Source organism: Colobus angolensis, unplaced genomic scaffold (assembly GCF_000951035.1).
Source record: "Colobus angolensis palliatus isolate OR3802 unplaced genomic scaffold, Cang.pa_1.0 Scaffold150, whole genome shotgun sequence".
Classification (NCBI taxonomy): Eukaryota; Metazoa; Chordata; class Mammalia; order Primates; family Cercopithecidae; genus Colobus; species Colobus angolensis.
In genome coordinates this window covers 5,069,040-5,091,757 of record NW_012114600.1, presented here as the reverse complement: position 1 = coordinate 5,091,757, position 22,718 = coordinate 5,069,040, and the positions used below count along the sequence as shown (strand labels likewise).

The 22,718-nt window shown below is 42.3% G+C and overlaps 1 protein-coding gene and 1 long non-coding RNA gene across 4 annotated transcripts in view; one reads left to right on the top strand and one right to left on the bottom strand.

Annotated features, from left to right (window-relative positions):
• Positions 1-1,477: 1,477 nt before the first annotated feature.
• PRICKLE1 (prickle homolog 1 (Drosophila)) overlaps positions 1,478-22,718 on the bottom strand; it is a 21,827-nt gene continuing 586 nt past the window's right edge. The window contains exons 1-8 of one of the 3 annotated variants that reach the window (XM_011936092.1): positions 22,116-22,415; positions 11,836-12,015; positions 9,709-9,822; positions 8,927-9,064; positions 8,104-8,307; positions 5,685-5,871; positions 3,894-4,757; positions 1,478-3,789 (exon numbers count right to left, since the gene is read on the bottom strand). In XM_011936092.1, coding sequence (XP_011791482.1) covers positions 2,933-3,789; positions 3,894-4,757; positions 5,685-5,871; positions 8,104-8,307; positions 8,927-9,064; positions 9,709-9,822; positions 11,836-11,967 — 2,496 coding nt within the window. In that variant the 5' untranslated portion in view covers positions 11,968-12,015; positions 22,116-22,415 and the 3' untranslated portion in view covers positions 1,478-2,932. Of the gene's footprint in view, positions 3,790-3,893; positions 4,758-5,684; positions 5,872-8,103; positions 8,308-8,926; positions 9,065-9,708; positions 9,823-11,835; positions 12,016-22,115; positions 22,416-22,718 lie in introns of those variants that run through there. The other 2 variants (XM_011936089.1, XM_011936091.1) reach the window with 2 other exon arrangements.
• Positions 2,491-5,602, top strand: LOC105507572. Its single transcript, XR_001001125.1, has 2 exons — positions 2,491-3,852; positions 4,200-5,602. It is a non-coding gene; the product is annotated as an uncharacterized LOC105507572 (long non-coding RNA).

Below are 22,718 nucleotides of genomic sequence, written 5' to 3'. Positions count from 1 at the left end.
TTGCTACAAACCGGGATCAATTTTTAAGCTTGAAAGTTACATTATTGCCAGACGCAGTGGCTCACGCCTGTAATCCCCAGCACTTTGGGAGGCTGAGGCGGGTGGATCACCTGAAGGTCAGGAGTTCGAGACCAGCCTGGCCAACTTGGTGAAACCCAGTCTCTACTAAAAATATACAAAATTAGCCGGGCATGGTGGCAGGCACCTGCAATCCCAGCTACTCATGAGGCTGAGACAGGAGAATTGCTTGAACCTGGGAGGCGGAGGTCACTGTGAGCTGAGATCGTGCCGATGCACTCTAGCCTGGGCAACAGGAGTGAAACTCCGTCTCAAAAAAAAAAAAAAAAAAGAAAAAGTTACATTACTATTGTGAATAAGTATCTCTGCACTTCCTTAAGCCTTTTGCAGGCTATGTAACCCTTGTGTTTTGAGAATGTATCTGAAAAGTGAGGGCAGTACCTTCACCTTATACCTGCATTTCTCCAGGCTAAGTATCACCTGTTTACTATTTATTATCCATCCTTTATAAGCAACATATTGCAACAGTCTTTTCTAAAAGGATGCCCACTCGTGGCAGCACAGGTTCTGAAAATTTCTTCAAAATCAAGAAATCTGCTAATATATTGAGAAGTTGTGATGGAACACTCTCATTTATATTAATGTAAATCAGGAGAATTTCTTTTGGAGGAAAATTGGCAATATCCATCAGTCTTAAATACATAATCTTGTCCCAGTAACTACGCTGCTCCCAATTCCAACTCCATCATTAAGAGATTGGTTAAAGATATTCCAAAAGCAGGCTATTAACCAGTCACTGAAAGAATGGGTAGACCTATATGCACTAATGTGAAATGTCCATATGTAAAGGGGAAAAAAGCAAGTTACAGCACATATAAGTCACTACCACTTTTGAGAGACATTTATACCAATGTGCTTTGAATGTCTGAAGGGGACACTAGAACTGGGTAAGAGTGGTTATTTCTAGGGAGAGGAACTGGGGATCTGCGATAAAGAATGGAAAGGAGATGCTGTCTCTGACTTTTGCCCTATTTGAACTTTTTTGCGATGTGTATGCACTTCCTTTTCATTGCTGATGGTTTTTTAAAGGCACCAGACCAGGGACTCTAAGTTACTGAGTAAAGAACTCTCTCACCGTTGGTGCTTTTCTGAAGGGGATCTGTGTAGCCCAGATAAAAACCCTTGCGTGGGAAGGCTGTCCACCTACTTGCTGGTTTACCCGTTGGACTTGTGTCTGTCCTCCCTAAGGCCAAGTTTTCCCCACTCCAGTCTATATGGAAAAAATAATGCCTCTGTGTCTGAAGCCCTATTTCTGGCCTACAAGTGGGGTGTGTGGACATACGAGACAAATGGAGGTCTGTTAATGGTAGAGCAACTGCCAAATAAATCATGCCTGAACACAGGCACAAAATGGAAGTTATCTGGATACATTTGCAAATATTTATATTCAGAAAGGTAGTTTTGTTATTTATTAAGCGTTTATTTTAAATGCCTCCCCAAAGGTCCTGGATGCCACTAGAACCTTTAGTTAGGACTGAGCTGTATATGCAAGAATGGCACATATCAAAGTATCTGCTCGTAAGTTCAGATCCAACATAAGTTTTCCTTGAACCAGAAACTCATATTAACTTAAAGTACCCAATGGCACAGCATCCTCTAATTTAAAGTTTTTAAAACAAAAACATAACCAGAAGACCCAGTTTCCAGAATTGCTGTTAAAGGCCAACAAGTTAGCGGGAGGGAAGGAATAAAAAGGAATAACCTCTCTTAAAATAACAAATCTACAAAGTCCTCTGCCACAAAAGCAGATCTTTGTCATTTCCCATGAGATAATCATCACCTTGCTGAAAATGAGAAAGGCACCCTCCGCAGGCAGGGGGAAAAAACCCACTCACTGAAACAGCTTCTACTTGTTTTTACCATATATTCCAGGGGTTATGTGTGTGTGGGGGGTTGTTTTTACATTTATACAGTTTACATTGCTTGACCCATAAATAACACTTGGAAGATTAACAGGGCCATAGTTGTAGAGTATTTACATAGCCCCACCATGCATACAGAGCCTTTTTTAATATTGGAAAAAAAAAATCAAAAAAATTGAATTTTCCATCACTAGGCAATAGAAATTTGACCATCTACATTTATAAACCCTGACTAAAATACAAGCAATCAGTTCATCCATAAATTCTGGTTCCCTAGCAAATCTAGCACTGCAGCGTAACAAACAGCTTACAATTCAGGGATATAAAAATATCAGTTTTAAAATCTGAACTGTACAGTATATACATTAATATTTGCACCGTTAAATTAGGAATACACTTAAGTCTATGAAATACTAAGTTATAAATAGCAATGTTTTTTGTTTTTTTTTTTTCAATCTGTAGCTGGCGCTGATACAATACAATGTTTACCTGGCCAAAGAGGGTTGGAAGGGACAAGCTGGCCTCACAATAAGATGCACAGTGTTAGCTAGGTCATCGTGACGGGCATGCCTCACACCAAGACGGACTATCAAGACCTGAACCGACCTGACTTACATAAATGACAAACACTATTGCTTTACAAAGGTGGCTGGAGTTCTCCATCTTCTAAAATCAACACCCACATCCAATCCCCTTGAGACAGCATCTTGAGTATTCCCTTGAGGATTGGAAACCAAAGCAGCTGTATGGATCTGTAATGCGCCCCATAGGCACAAGCTGTCACGTCCACCTGGCACCATCCAAGGAGGGTAAATTGGAGAAATCACACCTTTCAAATGTTAATCTGACACTGTAAACAGCAGTTGGGTTCTCATTTACATGGGCAAAGGAAGCACTTTAAACTATTTTCACAACTTTCCTATGGAAGAAAAGGATACGATTCAGATGATTAATGGCTAAGTTTTAAACAAATACTCTCCATCACTACTTGGTTAAGAAATAATACAATTTTTGCCCTTGTGTCCCTTTTTCTTCTTGGATTTTGTTGTCCTCTGACCAAACTGAGGGGTGGGAAGTGCAGACGGTGGACTAGAAAGGTCATCTGTATAGTAGGCAAATCTCTGTGGCCGGGGTTGAGGGATTGGTTGTCCAAGAAAATATCCTTCTTCTTCCGAGTCAGAAGAGGAGGAAGAGGAAGAACACCAGGAATCATCCTCCTCACCATAGAGTCCCAGAAATCGATTCATTCCTGGGTTCTGCAGGCCGTAATCGGAAGTGGCATGGGCGTACTGTCCGTAAAGATCAGCATTCTGGATGTATGCTTGGATCTCCCGGGCACTTTTATTCTGTATAAACTTCTCATAGTTATCGGGGCTGTACAGCCTCAGTCTGTCCTTGGGAGAGCATTTTCTTTCTGTAACAAGATTCAGGGCATTGTCGGAGCGCGACTTTCTACTTCTCCTGCGGCGGTGGTGATGAGACCTGGATCCCCTCTCCTCAAAATGGTAGACGCGTCTCCGAGTCCTTTCACTCATCGGAGGCTGCCGGATTTCAATGTCATAGTTCCCATTGTCAATGACATCATCGGAAAACTTGACCTGCTGTGGTCTGGATTGAGACTTGGACCTTCTGAGCACTGGCAGATGTACTGGTTTCTCTTCAGGCAGGATTTTCTCTGGACACAACTCTGAACTTAGACTCTTTAAGGACTCTGCACTCCTGTGCAGCATGGAAGAGTTCAAAGTTCCCATATTGCTCATCTTCTCACAATCTTCTGTTTCCATCTCCTCAAAATTTTGCAGAGAATATAATGATGGCCTTGGCTTGCTTTCTCCATCCACCGAAGCCCCTAGAAGAGACACCAGAACAAGATGTGTTTCTCAGTCATCCTAATATTCAACAATAATTAACAGCTCCTTTTTTCAAATACCCCATAATCCCTAGATTACGTACCTGTGATATTGGACAATGCCAAAGAATCCATCGAATCCCGAACACTTTGCTCTGGTTTCAGGTCTGACAGACACTCCAGGGAATCTTCATACCACTGTGTTTCATCATGATTATACCCTGAAGCCCCATGGTCCAGATCCAATTCCTGGAGCCTTCTACTGCTTGCAGGGCCTGGGTGGCTGCCATAAGCAGAATCGCCCAGGCCATCTTGTGACTGCGCCCAGTACATATCAGACTGGTATTTTTTACTTGCAAGGCTCTGGTTATTTTGCTTTGACTCAGTCTTATTTTTAACCATGTTATCAGATATCCAGTGCTCACTGGCTCGAATATCCATCTCATTGGGCTGTGGCTGAAAGAGGCTTTTATCACCAAACTTGAGGAGGAGCTGCGTCATATAATCTTCATGATCAGCCCATTCTTCAGGGTCCTCTGGAGTTTCATGCTCTACTCTGCCTTTCCAAAATTCTTCACTGGCAAAACTTGTTCCTTGCCTGGAGAGACTCAGATCATCCAATTTTCGAGAGAGGGTGTCATCAGCATTGCCTGAGAGGCCAGGAAACTTATAGTTCAGAGCGGGCGATAAGAGGAGAGACTGTCTACACTGATCTGCTGACCGGCTGCTCTTGCCCATTCGGACACTTCTTCGGGAGTCTCTTGATCGAGCTGACTGAAATGCAGAGTCGGAAGAATCAGAGGCATGGACATCTTCACCGAGACTGCATGTTTTTGAGCAGTAAATCTGACCCTGTTTGGGAAGGAAGGGACATCCCAACAAAGAGGCTTTACACTGGGCACAAGAAAAGCATGCTTCCGTGGCGTGCCAGTGCTGCCCATCATAGGTCATCTGCGCATGGTCCACACCTGTTTTGAAAAGGACAGAATAAATAACAAGTTATGGTTTAATGCCTGAAACAAGGTATAAGGAAGAAATGAAGAAAATAAAGATTACGGGTATGGGGAGCCGTGTGGGTGACACCAATACAATTAATCCTCATTCTTTGTGGATTCTGTATTTGTGAATTTGCCTACTCATAAAAATTTATTCACAACCCCCAAACTAATATTGGCAACACTTTCATGGTCATTTGCAGATGTGCAGAGTGGTAAAAATATGAATTGAACCAACACGCACTGATCCAGGAGATGCTCCAGCTTTTTGTTTCAGCTCTCATATTGTAGACAAGTGTCGTATTCCTGGTCTATCTACTGCCATGTTTTCTGCGTTTTTGTGCTTTTTGTTGGTGAGTTTGCTCTTTAAAATGACCCCAAGTGTAATGCTGACAGTGCTGAAATGCTGTCATGTTCCTGAGGGCAAGAGGGCTGTTATGTGCCTTATGGAGAAAAGACGTATTATATAAGCTCCTAATCTTGAGTATGGTACTACTGGCTGTGAATTCAATATTAATGCATCAACAATGTACATTCAATAAAGCAGTGGCTTTAAGCAAAAACACACATGAAACAAGATTACGTATTGATGGGTTGATGAAACTGCTGTGCCCAGAGGCTCACAGGAACCTAACCCTGTATTCCCCCACGAGGAACGGTTCAGTGTTCACTAATCCAACGTTTGCAGTAACTTCACAGAACACAACTACTGCGAATAACAAGAATCGACTCTGTTCGCTTGTCAAATTTCATCAGCTGGAACATTTAAGATCTGTACATTTCACTGTATGTAAATTATACCTCAACTTTAAAAAACAGAAAAGAAAAAAGAAGACTGTGGATAATTCTAGACAGACTAATGGCTAGGTGACAGGGCAGACGGGCTGGCTGTGGACTTACCAATATGTTCCCCACAGGTTTCACAGTACTCCGCATAGAGAGACTCAAAACAGCCACAGCAGAAGGGACGGCCATCCTTCATGATATACCTCTGTCCTCCCAGGACCGTTTCACACTCAAGGCAGCAGAAGTGTTTCATGTGCCAATGGCGACCCTCAGCTTCTGTGCACTCATCAGCAAAAATTATCTTCAAAAAGAAACGTGAAACCAGAGAATGAAAGAAAATCATTAGGACCTATTTTAAAGGCCAAGCAACTGCATGTTTTTTGGGCAATGGACAGACACTGGCTCTTAAAAAAATCAAATAGCTAACCTTGTTTCTTAGAGTCACAAGCTTAAATCTAACTTGATTTAGCTACAAACTACAGCATAAATTGACAGTACTGAAAAAAGAGAGTAAATAATAAATGCTTGCTTCAACTTGACAAAACAGAATTCTACATTGGAAGTATTTCACTGGGTCATATTTTTGCTCCCCAGTAACATTTCCTTGGCATAATCTGGCAAAGAACACATTAACACGGAAATAATTTAGTGATATAATTTGGTGTTTCAGTAGAAAGAAAACTCATAAAAATGTCTGTGGACTCAACACAGTTATAGCTACACAGATGCTGGAATTGAGTGAACAGCATTTGTGTTGATAATGCTTTATTTGGCCTGGTGGCCATCTCCAGATTAAGGACTCTTTATTTTTTGAGACAGGGTCTCACTTGTAGCCCAGGCTGGAGCACAGTGACACAATCACAGCTCACTGCAGCCTCAGACTCCTGGGCTTGAGCGATCCTCCCACCTCCGCCTCTTGAGTAGCTAGGACCACAAGGACACAACCACCATGCCCAGCTAATTTGAAAAACATTTTGGGACAGAAATGGGGTCTCACCATGGGGTCCAGGCTGGTTCTTTTATTTTTATTTATTTATTTTTATTTTTTTGAGATGGAGTCTCGCTCTGTCACCACGCTGGAGTTCAGTGGCATGACCTCAGCTCACTGCAACCTCTGCCTCCTGGGTTCAAGCAATTCTCCTGCCTCAGCTTCCTGAGTAGCTGCAACTACAGGCAGCCACCACCATGCCCAGCTAATTTTTGTATTTTTAGTAGAGATGGGGTTTCACCATGTTGGCCAGGATGGTCTCTATCTCTTGATCTCATGATCCGCCCACCTTGGCCTCCCAAAGTGATGGGATTACAGGCATGAGTCACCGAGCCCGGAAGGTTCTTCTATTTTTTTATATTTTTGGTTTCCAAAATATGTTCAGTGGAGCGCGGTGGCTCACCCTGGTATTCCCAGCACGTTGGGGGGCCGAGGCAGTCGAATCTCTTGGGGTCAGGAATTCGAGACCAGCCTGGCCAACACGGTGAAGCCCGCCTCTGCTAAAAATACAAAAAAAATTAGCTAGGCGTGGTAGCAGGCACCTGTAATCCCAGCTACTTGGGAGGCTGAGGTGCAAGAATCACTTGAACACGGGAGGCGGAGATTGCCATGAGCCGAGATTGTACCACGGCACTCTAGCCTCGGCAACAGAGATCAACTCCATCTTAAAAAAATTAAAAAAAAAAAAACCAAAACCAAAACCAAAATATGTTCAAATAGAACATTGTTGAAAAAAAGTATCAAATAAATGAATGTATAAAAATAAAAACAAAGTTTATTGTCACACATGAAAGGAAGCTAAGAAGATACAACGAGTAAATGCAATGAGGCACCCTGGATTGATCTTGGATAAGAAAAGGAACATTTGTTACAAAACTAGGAAAATTGAAACAAAGACTATGGTTTAGTTAATGGTATTAGACTGATGATAATTTCCTAGTTTGGATACATATATTATGGTTATGTAAGATGTTAGCATCAGGGGAAGCTGGGAGAACGGCATGCAGGACCTCTCTGTAACAGCTTTGCAATTCTTCTGTAAATCTAAAATTATTTTAAAATAAAAAGCTAAAGGGAAAAAATTTGTCCTTTCAAGCCATCATCCATTCCCGCCTTCCCCCAGGGTAACTACTACTAATTTGGTATTTGTCTTTCCATACCTTTTCTGAGTATAAACAAATACATATATCATATTGTTTTTTAGATCCTTAACAAAAAAAGACCATCTACTACATGTTCTTCTGCAACTTGTATTTTCTCACAATGCACTGAAGATATAATACTTATCTAAGTACAAAGACATCTGCTTCCATTAGGTAGGTGCAAAAGTAATTGCGGTTTTGACCATTACAGCAAAAAACCGCAACTACTTTTGCACCAACCAAATATAGATTACTTCATTGTATGAACGTACAGGGTTTTCTTTAAAACATGCACACAGAACAAAATCCAGGAAATTTTAATATTTTGCTTAGATGTAAACAGTGGAATATTGGCTTAATCTAAACATTTTTCCCAGTGTGAAAGGATGAACTTTTTTTTTACCTCGTCACATGCCGAGCACCGTGGTTTGAGCAGTTCTGCATGGTGCCTGCCACAGTGAATTTTTCCATCCTGATAAAAATAGATGAGGTCGACCAGCAGCTCATTGCACGTGAAGCAGACAAAACAGGATGGGTGCCAGCACACGCCAGGGCCGGCGCGGGAGGCGAATACTGCAACTTCACCTCCGTTTATCTTCAACCCACACTACAAACAAATGGGTTTGAATGTAAAAGGATCATTTTTTAAAGACGGGATTCTCAGGCTTTCCTACTTTAGGATAAATCTCGAATTTGTCAGGAATGTGTTTATTTTTGCCACCTCTGTTAGTGATTAAATAGCTCTTTAATGCTGGATTACTGGTGATTCTCCACTGTAAGGCACGTGTCTCAGACACACTACGACAGTTTCTAAGGACGGTGTAATGTGGTTCACACAAATAGTGGTTTTCCTGTGCCAGCCTCCTGCTGGATACATTTCCTACTCTGAGAACTGCCAGCAAAGATCTGAATGTCTTCATTATGTTTCTGCCTCTTTTGAATACGAGATGTATCCTAGCACCTACCTCCATGCCAGGATCCTACCAAAGGCAGGATTTCACCCAATGTTTGCACAGGGTGACTGACTCCTGCTGTCATACACAGCAGTGTAGCTAGTTACAAATTTGAAACATGAATTGCTTTTTAATAAAAAGCCAGGCTGTCTTCCTCTCATTTTTTGGAGGCTTTCAGGGCCCACACCTCTGCTAGCCCAGTCACCTACCCCTAACTATCCACCCCATCCACATCACTGCCACAAGCTACACATCGGAGAAGGGGCTGCCCACCTGCTCACACACAGCATGCATGACTGCTCTGGACAGAAGCTTAATTGTTCCTCTTCCCAGTGCTTCTTTCTTCCGCTGAGCACTGAACACCTGCAATTCTTTTTTCTCCTCTTCACTCAAAGACTGGCAATACCGCACCTTCACAGAAAGCAAAACAGAAACACCACACTGAGTGCACACTCTTTCTCACCAGTTCTCTACTTCCAGAGTTTCAGGAAATAAAATAGTAAGTTTAGCTCGCCTGTGTCACACCTCCACGATTTTAAAATGACACCATATCCGAATTTTACAGCCTCTCTAGAAAAAGGGAAATGCGACATGAAGGAATAGTCTTTTTTTTTTTTAATAAGAAATGTTTAATTGTATCAGCACAGACATTAAAAAAAAAATAGGACATTAACCTTTCCACAAAAGGTTTAAACTTGTTAACTGCCACTTTTACTCTCCATTCTACATACACTCAACTCAACTGCAGGCCTGAATGACCATAAAGCATTCACTCTGGATGCAGGGGCAGGGAAATCTCAGGCATTTGTAGGTTCCTCATCATTGGTGGCTGGCTGCAAACACTATAAAAAGCAACTTGTGTTAAGTTTATTACACTGATACTCTTTTCCCTCTTCTCTCAAAGAATGGAAAGCTGTATTCTCTGGCCAAATTTTAACTAAAGAAAGGCAAAAGAGAGCCCTCACCAGTGAGGATTTGGGGTTTATGAGCAGCATCTCAAAGCTTCTCATGCATTTTTTTCTTTTTTCTAATTAGCCTTCTTCCGGCTATTTTACCTCATTATCATGTGGTGGTAACTGGTACAAAAGCTGTTTAATCCGATGCTTCTCTCCAGGGCTGTTAACGTAAGGAACCTTTTCCTCTGGTAAGCAAGCAAAATAGAGCTGGATCTGCATAAGAGACAGTGAGAATGGTATCAGCATACAGAACTGAGCATTTCAGCTCACTTAATCTTTAAAAGTTACCTTTCCCTAGGTACAGGGTTTGGCCTCTTGTAGCTAATGAGAAGACCAGCTGAGCCAACTCAGCAGAACTGCAAACCTTCAGATAACTAGCACCCAGCTGCTAAATTGCTCTTCACGAATGTAATTTGTAGTGAAAATTAGGGACATCATAAATTATGCACCATAAAATATGCACATTTAAGACTACTCTTCCTGGTGGTGTGGCTCATGCCTGTCATCCCAGCGCTCTGGGAGGCCAAGGCTGGTGGATTACCTGAGGTCAGGAGTTTGAGACCAGCCTGGCCAACATGGTGAAACCCTCTCTCTACTAAAACTACAAAAATTAGCTGGGCGTGGTGGTGCACACCTGTAATCCTAGCTACTCGGGAGGCTGAGGCAGGAGAATCACTTGAACCCAGGAGGCGGAGGTGGCAGTGAGCCAAGATCGCGCCACTGCACTCCAGCCTGGGGGACAGAGGAAGACTCCATCTCAAAAAAAAAAAAAAAAAAAAAAGACTACTCTTCCTCAGCCAGTCTTCCAACGGGTCATCTAAGAGATCAGCAAGAGAGAGAGTCCTGGGTGAATTCTGCAAATTACCACACAGACTATGTGACATGACCCAAAATCCACCCAGTACACAAACACACTGAATTTGCTCTGAATTTTACACATCACAAAGACCAAAGACAAAGGCTGTTTAGCTAAATGTTGTAAACTCTTCTTTATCAGGTGCTCTCAAACATCAGCTTTCTTTGCTTCCAGTCTCTCCAGGGAAATTGGAGAGAAGCCATATTGAGCTGTACTTTGCTCATTCTGAAAGGAAAACTTAATTTCTGCCTGTTTATTTTCTCATATCTTTAAAAGAACATCCCTTAATGACTACTGCAAAGGATACTGCAGAGCTGAGAAGAAATAAAAGAAAAAAAAAGACAGGAGACAGGAATTTAGGGCCTGTCTACTTCAATACCTTAGTACCACACAAAACCTACCCACCCTAAGACGTAAGAAGGGATTCTCTCTAAGTAGTTTGTCCAAATACTGCTTTTCTAACTGCTTTGCCAGTACTCCACCCTCTCCCCATTCTATCAGCTCTAGAAGCTTTTTACAGTTATAAATACTTATTGAATATCAGCTACCTGCGTGCCAGGTACTGTGCTATGCCATGGATAAATAAGGATACCCTATTCTCAAAAAATGTCCCACCCTACAGGAAATAGAACCCTAAATCAGAAGCAAAGCAACCACACACCCCACTGTCAACTTTATTTTCAAATGATGCCTTTGCTCTTTTAATAATATCACCAGTGATTTTCAACAAGTTAATCCTTGTAAAGATATTGGGAAAATTAAATAGGCATATAGAATGTTCTCATCTTCCTTAAAATAACAATACAAACAAAGCATAAAATTAACACTATTTTTTTTCCCCAATCCCTGTGGTGTGACAGGCTCTTTTATATGCAAAGTTATCAAAGGTCAAATGTCTAAGCAGCAACACTTCAGAGGGTTTCTGATAGCTTGCCATCTCGCTTCCAAAGCAAAAGCATTGCTGAGAACTGGCATGGAAACTTTTTTCTTTTATTGCCTTTTTGTTGTCACAGAAGTTTTTCAAAAGGTAAATTCCTCTCACTCTCAAGAGGGATTCATCCAAAATACACATAACCAATGCATATGTTGTACTCCGGATTTCATTCATTAGAGCAAAAATGGGATCCTTATGAGGTGGGATCCTTATGAGGCTTCTGGAACCATGGGTATGACAAGACTGGAAACTTCCATTGAGAAACTAAATATGACCTTCAAAAGTAAAACTTCAAAGCCATACAAAGAAGAATAAGGACTGAGGAGGGTGGTATTCCAGCATCTCAGTGATGTTCTATCCATTAGCAAAATAATGTTCTGAAGTCTGAACTCACACTGAAAAACAAAGAGTAAATATAGGATGATGAAGTTCCTACCTGCTCTGGTCTCAGGCCTGGGGGAACCCAGGCGTACTCCTCCAACGCACAGCCAGAGTCATCATCTGATGTGGAACTTCTCTGACAGCCAAAGGCCAGCTTGCTCATTTTGGGCTCCATCTCCAAAGGCATAAACTTTAAAGCCTGGTTTCTCAGGCACAGGACATCAAACAATGGCTGCTGTGGACAACATAAGACAAAACAAAGACATCTAAAACCTGAATGCATGTCTCTTACTCTGACCTAGAGCTTTTACTGAATGCTGTTAACACACAGCTGGGCCCAGAGAAAGTAACCAAATTACTACTGTCGCCACCCCCCAGCCCCCAGGCCCCCTGAAATTAAAAATTTAGAGCTATATAATTTGGTAGTAGTCCCTTTGCCAGTTCAGAATTTCAGAACATGCCACCAAAGCTAGTTTATTTCCAGGAGCCTTTAAAAGGTGCCTCTCTATAGTCAATTCCTTAGAAAAGTTCTCAAGAAAGTTGATGTGTTGACTTTCTAACTTGCCCACAAATCCTTGTGACATCCTATAAGTTGTAGAAAGAAGTGTCAGGGATCAGGCCATCTGCCTTGCCCACTACTATGCCCCATGAAAAATGGCTCAAGACCCCACTCGGTCCCCCGTATTTCCTAAGCAATTTTTCCAACTGAGGCAGTGCTGCCTTCTGAGAGTGGGTCCACTCAGCCTAACTGCTTAGGTTTCAGATTTTTTTTTTTTTTTTGAGACAGAGTCTCGCTCTGTCGCAGGTTTCAGATTTCTAATGATGTTTTGTAAGACACTAACTGAGTTTACACACAAAATAGAAATAGCACAATTAAATCCTTATACTGCACATTAAATCCTCAAGCCTTTACTAAGGGCTAAAGTCAGCCAGACATTCATCAATGAGTTCCTTCAACAAACAGTCTGAATACAGCACTATGTGAAAATAAAATCCAGCTTGGTGACTGTTAATGTTTAATTGCATCATAAGCAGGCATTCACTGAAAAGTTACGCAGTCAGTGCCTACTATGTGTGAAATGTCATCAGCCTGCTATGGGCAGAGAAAGATGTAAATCCTCCTCTGAATAAAAAGCCTCCTTGGATGAAGGGCTATAAAAGTGTCAAGACAACATTCCCTGCCCTACAACCCAGGACCTGTGCTATTACCGTTTATGTTCTTTGTCTCTTCTCATTCTTAAAAATCATCCCTCATCCCAGGACACAAAGAAAAAAATAATAATATCAGAACTTTCAGAACCAGATGGAGAGATGGCGCTTTTTTATACCTGGCCCTTTCACCCACAAAAAAATGGTGTAAAAAAAGAAAATTATATATAATTATCCTGACTCAATCATTTTAGAGAAAACAAGGTTCAGGAAATTCAAGAGACTTGTCCAAGGTCATATGGCTAAAAGCCAGAGTCTAGTCACACATACACACTGACACGTCAGACTTCCAACAATTCTTCTGCCTTAATAAACCTTCTTCCATCTCAGGAAGGATGTCAAAAACAAAAAGAAGTTCTCATTTGCTTAAACAAGTGGGAAGGGCAGTGAAAACCCATACACTTTCAGCCTGAGACTAAGTCATTTTTCAGCAACTATCTCAATTCAACTCTAAATGCTAAGAGTGTTGAAAAATACTACCTATTAAAACCTTTGATTATTGGCCGGGTGAGGTAGCTCACACCTGTAATCCCAGCACTTTGGGAGGCTGAGGCAGATGGATCACAAGGTCAGGAGTTTGAGCCCAGCCTGGCCAATATGGTGAAACCCTGTCTCTAGTAAAAACACAAAAATTAGCCAGGCGTGGTGGTGGGTGCCTGTAATCCCAGCTACTCAGGAGGCTGAGGCAGGAGAATTGCTTGAAACCAGGAGGCGGAGGTTGCAGTGAGCTGAGATTTTATCCCTGGACTCCAGTCTGGGCGACAGAGCGAGACTCCGTCTCGAAAAAAATAAAATAAAATAAAACCCAATTAAAATGTTTGGTTTTTCTTTTATAAATGATAGGACATTGAGAAAATTAACATTGTAACAAATGAAGGGCAAGCACCTCATAGCTACAATCTATATTAGCAGTAGGAGCAATGCCACACATATATTATTCCAACTAATAAATTTAACTTGCATTCATCCTGAACAAAAAGTGAAGATGACCTCATTTCCTACACTACCATTGGGAGGTTATGACCTTTTAAACAAGGCATTATTTCACACAGGTGCAACTCATTCACGTCTTGACTAAGGAAAGGCTTTCTAAACATAGGCGTATTCCTCTGATTCCTCAATAAAAAAGGATGTGTTAATGAGTCAGAAAATGTCTTGGATATTTTGAAAAAACTACTCCCACATGTCAAAGGAAGGGAACCAGAGGTTAAGAATTTAATTAGTAACTCTAAAACTCCTACCAGGAGAATGAGTGCCTTCAATGCAATTTAACCCAAATCACGAAATACGAACATCTGCCCCCTGCTAAATAAGGCTAAGTGAGGAGACACTAAGGTATTCGCTCTGCAGACTTACAAAGAACATAAATATTCAATAGAACCTAAAAATTAAATGCCACTGGATTATAAAACAAGAGAAAACATCACAAATTAAGACAAGCCATGGATTTTCCAAGCTAGCACAAAGATACCGATTACCGAAGATTTGAATTACTTTTACAGCTGTACTCCCTGATTAGCCTTTTGTGAAAAATGTACAGTAAATTACTATCCTAATCAAGGTAAATCAACGTTAGCACTACATGCCACAATCCCACCATCCCCTCCTCCCAATCACCTGGAAGTTCTGGCCACATCTCAAACTTACAATTCCCACAAGTTCATTCCAGCCTTTCAACAAATTACATTGAGGACTGACTGTCATTCATGCACAAAGTAAAGAGTCCAACTGAGGAACCATGAGTGACAATATCCTTTCCATTATAGGCATGGCTTTGTGTTTCATTTGTTAGCAGACAGTTAACTTACTTCTCCATGCCTGGCTGGTACCATTAGTGTTACGGCATTTAATCACTCTATCAAGCAACCCGCTGTAAGTGGTGTCTCATTTAACAGATGGGGAAACTGAGCCTCAGAGCAATATGCCTCAGGGTCAATTGTCCAAGATCAGTAAGTGGTCTTAGGATCGGTCTTGGCTGTGATCCTAAACCCCTGCAACCCCAAGCTGCCTCCTGTGGGGAGTGTTGATGGAGCCAATTCCCTTTTCTTGGTGAATCAGCCAAGCTACTGTGCTGCAGACACACAAAATGACACAACTGGAGGGTAGTCCACTTCACCCACAGAAGGCATTTTAAGGATATACAGTCAAAAAGGATTGTAAAATTTCAATGGTCTCATGAGCACTTGGTTCAGAGTTTATTCCCTGAGGAAAGTTTTTCTTTTTCCTTTATATCAGAGAATATTTAAAATGACAAAACATTACATTCACTGGCAAGTTCTCAGAGCTCATCAAAACACAAACATTAAAAAAATGTTGGCTGGGTGCAGTGGCTCACACCTGTAATCCCAGCATTTTGGGAGGCTGAAGCAGGCAGACCACCTGAGGTCAGGAGTTCAAGACCAGCCTGGCCAACGTAGTGAAACCCCCTATCTACTAAAAAATATAAAAATTAGCTGGGCATGGTGGTATGTGTCTGTAATTTCAGCTACTCAGGAGGTTGAGGCAGGAGAAGTGCTTGAACCGGAAGTTGCAGTGAGCCCAGATCATACCATTGCACTCCAGCCTGGGTGACGAGAGCAAAACTTCGTCTCAAAAAAAAAAAAAAAAACAAACCAAAAGTTATATGGCATGGCCTCCACTGGGACCAGGCTGTGCTAAGAGTCGCTACATCATCACTAGCAACTTCTTTTTTCTTTTCCTTTCTTTTTTTGAGTTTTGCTCTTGTTGCCCAGGCTGGGCGCGATCTTGTCTTACTGCAACCTCTGCCTCCCGGGTTCAAGCAATTCTCCTGCCTCAGCCTCCCAAGTAGCTAGGATTACAGGCATGCACCACCATGCCCGGCTATTTTCATATTTTTAGTAGAGACGGGGTTTCTCCATGTTTGTCAGGTTGGTCTTGAACTCCTGACCTTAGGTGATCTGCCCACTTCGGCCTCCCAAAGTGCTGCGATTAAAGGCGTGAGCCACTGCGCCCGGCTAATTTTGTATTTTTACTAGAGATGGGGTTTCTCCATGTTGGTCAGGCTGGTCTCAAACTCCTGACCTCAGGTGATCTGCCCGCTTTGGCCTCCCAGATTGCTAGGATTACAGGCATGAGCCATGGTACCTGGCTTCTAGCAACTTCTTTACCTGATAACACAAAAACTTCAATTTAGATTTTTCTTTTTCCTATTTATCTGTCACCCAAGCTGGAGTGCAGTGGTTCACTGCAGCCTATCTACTCTCCCAGGTCCAAGCAATCCTCCTACCTCAGCCTCCCAAGTAGCTGGGATCACGGGCATGTGCCACCACACCAAAGTTTTTTGTTTTTGATTTTTGTAGAGATGGAGTCTCCCTATGTTGCCCAGGCCGGTCTCAAACTCCTGGACTCAAAATATCCTCCTGCCTCGGCCTCCCCAAATGCTGGGATTAAAGGTATGAGTCATGGCATCTGACTTTTTTTATTTTTAAAGATTGCTTGTACTTGCCAAGAGATCCTGAGAGTCTATTCTTAAGTATATCAGTCAGGTGAAAGCAGTGGCAGCTAAACATAGTTCTTACACTTGTAAAAAGTTACACTAAAAATTATGAAAATGTGGCTGGGCATGGTGGCTCATGCATGTAATCCCAGCACTTTGGGAGGCCGAGGCGGGTGGATCACCTGAGGTCAGGAGTTTGAGACCAGCCTGACCAACATGGAGAAACCCTGTCTCTACTAAAAATACAAAATTATCCAGGCATGGTGCACACCTGTAATCCCAGCCACTCGGGAGGCTGAGGAAGGAGAATCGCTTGAAGCCAGGAGGTGGAGGTTGCAGTGAGCTGAGATCATGCCATTGCACTCCAGCCTGGGCAAGAAAAGCAAAACTCCATCTCAAAACAAAACAAAACAAAGCAAACAAACAAACAAACAAACAAAATCACATATATATACACACACACACATATGTATGTATATGTGACCTCACAATATCCCTTCCTTAGGCATTTAACTCACTATATGGTATTTACTTTGGCAGCACAGAAGGAAGAAGGGAGCCTGGCCATTCCTTCTGCTCGGGGTCATAGCTAAGGGTCTTCCTGAGGATACCTAACCATGGCTGTATGTAGTCTGCCAAAACATCATGTTTTAAGCCAAGCATATGAGACCACAGGTAAATTAGACCTAACAGAAAAATTGTTAACAACTTTATTTTCAGGTATTGTCTCTTAAGGTTGATGACATGAAACAGGCAGAATCAGTTTAAAAGTAGTCTGCATTATAATGGAAATAGAACTATTCAAAGTTGGGGTTATGACAGAGTAAAACTTTTTTTTATGATGCTTCTTTTTTCTTTTGTAGAACCATGCTTAGATGAACTAACAATGGCCCTGCTCTATACTTATTTTTTTGGTAAAATTTTATTTGGGCATCACTTTAAACTTCCAAAAAGTTGCAATAGTAAAAGAACTCTGATACATCCCTTACCCAGACTCATCAATGGTTTACATTTTGCTCCATTTGCTTTTGCATCATCCTCCTCCCTCCCTCTTCCTCTCTCTGCCTCTGTATATACACTTCTGTGGGATCCATTTGAGAGTGTATTTTTTACATTCTTTTAACTAGCCACAGCTCAAAACATCAGTATTCTTGACTATTCTAAGGCAGGCTTATTGTCTTGGTCTTAAAATGTTGTAGCAACCTTAATCATAAATGAATGTCAACTATGCATTAACAAATCCTGTGCTAAGTTTGGAAATAAATCAGTAGGCATCCTATTTCTCCAGTGTCTCTCTATAATTTTGAATATAAGTAAACCTCATAATACAGGAGAAAAAAAAGCAAAACAGTTTTCAGAGATGGGTTTGTTCAGGTTCCAAACAGTCTGACCATTAAGGAGGTGTGTGGAGGGCACAGAACCTTTTAACAGCTACCACCACCATCAAAGATGGCAATGGGAGGGGGTGGTCAAGCACAAGGAACAGCTGTTAAAACTTAATTCTCTAGCAGGTTCATGAGTTCTTCGCAGACACTATTTTGAAGACTAAAAGCCTACTATCAGAGTCCAGTACAGAAACAAATGTCAAAGAGAAAAGAAGGGTATGGTCATAAGGGAGGTGAGAAAGAAGCCCAAGGTCACATAGAGAGAGCTGGGATACTTTTTTTTAGAAAGGCAAGGATTATCATGGGGCTATTCCATGCAATAGAAAATGGAACAGTCCATTTCCCTCCTTTGTCCTTTCTCTTGCCTCTTCCTTCAAAATAGTTAAATAGCTATTTGTCACCATTAGTAACAAAGTCAAGCAGCTAGCAGATGTACGACTTCTCAATCATCAATGTCAAGAGAGTATCTGAGCCAAAGGATAAGGGCTAGACTTAGGAAATGGAATCTGACACTCTCAGCATTCAGTAAACTTGGTCCTGATGCTTTGACAAGTCAACAAACATCTTGAGACCTGATTTTTTAAAAATAGAAAAGGCAGAAAACAGAAAAGAATTTCATGACCATAAAGAATTAAAGCTCCTATTGCAACGTACCAATTGGCATTGCTGCTTCCACTGGGACCAAACAGACTTTCTTGAAGCTAACCAGTGACAAATGGAATTGAAACAATATGTTAATAACAAAACCTGAGTTTCATCTTCTTTTTGAGCTTGGGAGGGCTTTAGCCTTCTGAACAGCAGACAATTTTGCCGAGTTATTGGCCAACATTTCCAGCTGCTTTGGAAGCAGCTTCTAACCAGTCCCCACATAAAACCGCCAACACATACACATAGCATGTGTGCGTGCACACATTCGCACCCAGCATGTGTAGTGGTCTGTGGAGCATGGCAGTTTTTCTAGTTGCCTTAGGTAAAGCTTGTTCCCCAAATTCCAGTATGGCCTCATTCATATAACATAGTGATATAATGAGGGGTTCCTTTGTGAAATTTACTTTCTAGATTCATTCACTGCATTCATTAATTCATCCTTATATCTACAGTTGTTATTGAATGGTTTGGGGAATGTCAAAAGAAGCCAACTGACATTTATTCCATTAAAAGCCAGATCTTAAAAAGAAATGTAATGGCCAGGTGCAGTGGCTCATGACTGTAATCCCGGCACTGTAGGAGGCCGAAGTAGGTGGATTACTTGAGGTCAGGAGTTCGAGACCAGCCTGATCAACATGGTGAAACCCCATCTCTACTAAAAATACAAAATTAGCCGGGCACAGTGATGCATGCCTGTAATCCCACTACTTGGGAGGCTAAGGCAGGAGAATTGCTTGAACCCGGGAGGCAGAGGTTGCAGTGAACCAAGATCGTGCCACTGCACTCCAGCCTGGGCAACAAGAGCAAAACTCCACCTAAAAAAAAAAAAAAAAGAAAGAAAGAAAAAGAAAATTCCATTATTCATCTCCTTGCTTTCTTCCATGGTGGCACATATAAAAATTATATGTGATTAAGTCTTTGGTTGACCATTTATTTTCATTTTGAGCACAGTAGTAAACACTGGCTTCAGGATTCAAGAAACAGAATGGCCCCTGACCCATAAATGTATGACAACTAGCAAACTTTTTGGAGGTTTTTCTCCCTGCCCTCATGTTGTCATCCCTGCTACTTGTCTCTCCCTGCCTTTCCCTTTTGCCCACAACCAACAACCTCCAAACCTTTTAAAATGTGTTGTTTCCAGTACTAGGTAACTATTCTTTGAAAAAGTTTGTCTAAAAGTACATAGAAGCTGGGGATGTGCCTATACTCTCAGCTACCTGGGGACTGAAGTGGGAGGACTGCTTGAGACCAGCAGTCTGAGACCAGCCTGGGCAATACAGCAAGACCCTGCCTCAAAAAAAAAAAAAAAAGTATATGTAGTAATTACGGCATGGACGAGGGCTTAAGCACTTCTCCTATAAGCACAGTAACCACTGGTGAAATAAGATAGCATACAGTGTGAGAAGGTGTTATTCAAACCAAAGAGAAAGTTTATTATTTTGTTATGCTATTTTGGCCACTTGGGGATCATTTCATTTTCTACTGGTCTGTATGCTGCTTCCAGGATAGCTAAGGATTATTATCTTGATTGACCTTGACATATACATAAACGAGCCATTATTATGTTTCTATAAAGAGCTTAATAAGTCAGCACAGTATATGAAGGTCCAGAGGCAGTGAAGAGTGGACAGTTTTGCTAGAAGATAGATTCTTCCAAAGAAGCAACAACAGATGGCAATGGTGCCTGAATCCTATTTTCAAGAATTACACATTTCAGGCAGAAAACTGTGGGTTTATCACTACAGGCAATGGGAAACTGCAAAAGACATGAATGGAGACTGCCACAAGATACTTCTGGGTCTTAAATATTAATATGGTAGTGATGGTCAGGAAAAAGATAAAGAACCCAAGAGGGGCCAATTAGTACACTGTCCCTAAGCAAGCCTACACATGGTGACTTGGGAGGAAAAGTAAAAGGAACTAATAGGAAAGGAAGAAATTGGGCCAAAGACAATTTTGAGTATTAGGTGATTGACATACCAATACATAAGTACCTCAGGGCAACTCAGAAGGGAAGTGAGGATTTGAGGGATTTCAGGAGAATGAGTTTAATCAGATACATATTGAGGCTGTAACTGTATATCAAGTCTGGTATGATTCCTATTATTCATAATTTTCTTGAACCAAGTCACCAAATCAAAATCATGCAAATAGAAAACAGTAATTGTCAGGGCCTGACATTGAAAATGAAGTCTAAGGTCATATCCCTAATTACAATTTTTTCTCCATAATTACAATTTTTTCTCCAATGCAATCCCACTCTAGTTCCTATATGAAGACTACCATGGCATTGTAAGATCCCTATGAAAGGTATTTCTTCTGTGAACATGCCCAGGGAAGTTAGAAATCCTTTGATCACCAAAAGCCAGAACAGATACTGATTTGTGAAGTCAGTTAGGCCAACATTCCCTAGGTGTCCCCCGCTGCTAAATGCCATCCGTGGGCTACAAACTGTTTAACAGCTTCTTTGTTAAAATGCTTGTTAACAAGGCCTTAGTGCATGGACGATGCAGATCACGGGTTCTCCATTCAAAAGCTACTCCAATTCTCCCAGGCTACCTAAAGCAGGTGAACTAAATTTAACTACAGACTAATTTAGCAGTACAGAAACATGTCACACATCCATTCTTTTCAAAATACAAAATATACCACCGTTTTGGATATACACATTTCCTTGTTTATGATGTCCTTAACTTCAATCGGGATGTGAATGTTATAGTAAAAGAGACACTAAACTGTCATTTCTTTAAAGGTTTCACACACTCAAAGAGCATTCAGTGCTTACTGCCTACTAAAGACAAAGTCACTGCCAACAAAGCCCAATTCAATTTCACTTATTTGAAAAGTGAAAAATAATGAAGTTATCAGAAGACATTGTTTATGAAACATTCCTTTACTAAAAGTTCTCCATAGGAGCAATTATTGGCATTAGGCCATATGCCCTTTGAATACCTCCATCCAGTTTGTACATTTCCCAACAGCTGAGTGGGCTGTCACGCACCACCCAATGGTCAAGAAATTATCCATTTTTCCAAGAGGAAATGTGGAACTCTTTCAAAGCATTCTAATTTCATGTACAAATACATTCCATGACAGTAAGAAACAAAAGGAGGAAATATGACGACAAAGTCTGGTCCTTCGCCAGCGCGGCGCTTCTAGGGTCAGGTTATTCACACACGGGTATGTCAAGACAAAATCCAAAATGCACGCCGTGGAACGAGGGGCACTACACAAGGCGCTGCTCTAATGAGCCCATTATTTTCCATAATGGGGGATGCAGGTATTTTCTCAAAATCGTGTTCCCCTTAGTCTTCTATTGATTTTTTGGATTTCTATTTTCAACAGTGGCCCGAGGAAACGGCAGCCAGACTTGACTCCAATGTACACACAGACTCAGGTTTCGCCCCGTCACCTGTTGGCTCCTGAACAACACTCCTCTTTGTGAAACTTACAGCACTCATTTGAAACGAGTTTCCAGAGAAAACACTTCAAGAAAGTGTTTGAGAAGTCACAAGACTCGAATTGTAAAAACAAATTCCACACATAGCCTGGCTTGTAAGGACATAGACTAACGGGACCGGCCAAGCTTTTAAAAATGGGGCTGGAGGAAGTGGGAAGGAAAGGATGTCACCCTACTTCGGGAAAACTCAGCCGGCCAATTCTTGATGGGGCTGCCAGTGATGGTGCTGGGGGTCCCCCGGGTCGTCCCCATCCCCGCCGCCGCAGCAGCAGAGACGCTTCAGAGCGGGCGTCGGCGCCCCCTGGGTCCCGCAAACCCTGCGCTCCGCGCGGCGGCGGCTGCTTGGGCCGCGAGGGGGCGCCCTGGGCCGTGGGTCGACCGGCACCGGTCCCTCCATGCGTCCCCGGCCCAAGGAGCCAGAGGCCGATGTCAAGACCCAGAGGCTGCAAGGGAACCCATCCTCGGCGCCGACGCGAAGCCCCGAGAGAACATTCCCCCCCTTGTCCACCAGCATATAACAGTCGCCTTCGAACTCCCCGTTACCCTCCTCCAGCAGAAAGCCTCGCGCTGCTCTTCGCGCCGCGTCACCTCCACCGAGCGGCACTTGCCCTGCGGCTGGACGGTGGGGCCGAGCAGCCACGGGTCCCCACTTCTGTCCCTCAGCTTCCGACGAGAAGCCCCTAGCCGGCGCGCACCCTGCAGCCCTCCCGCGTTCAGCCCCCGCCGCCGGCTGCCATCCAGCCTTGGGACCCAGACAGCGGCTCCCACCTGCGGCCTGG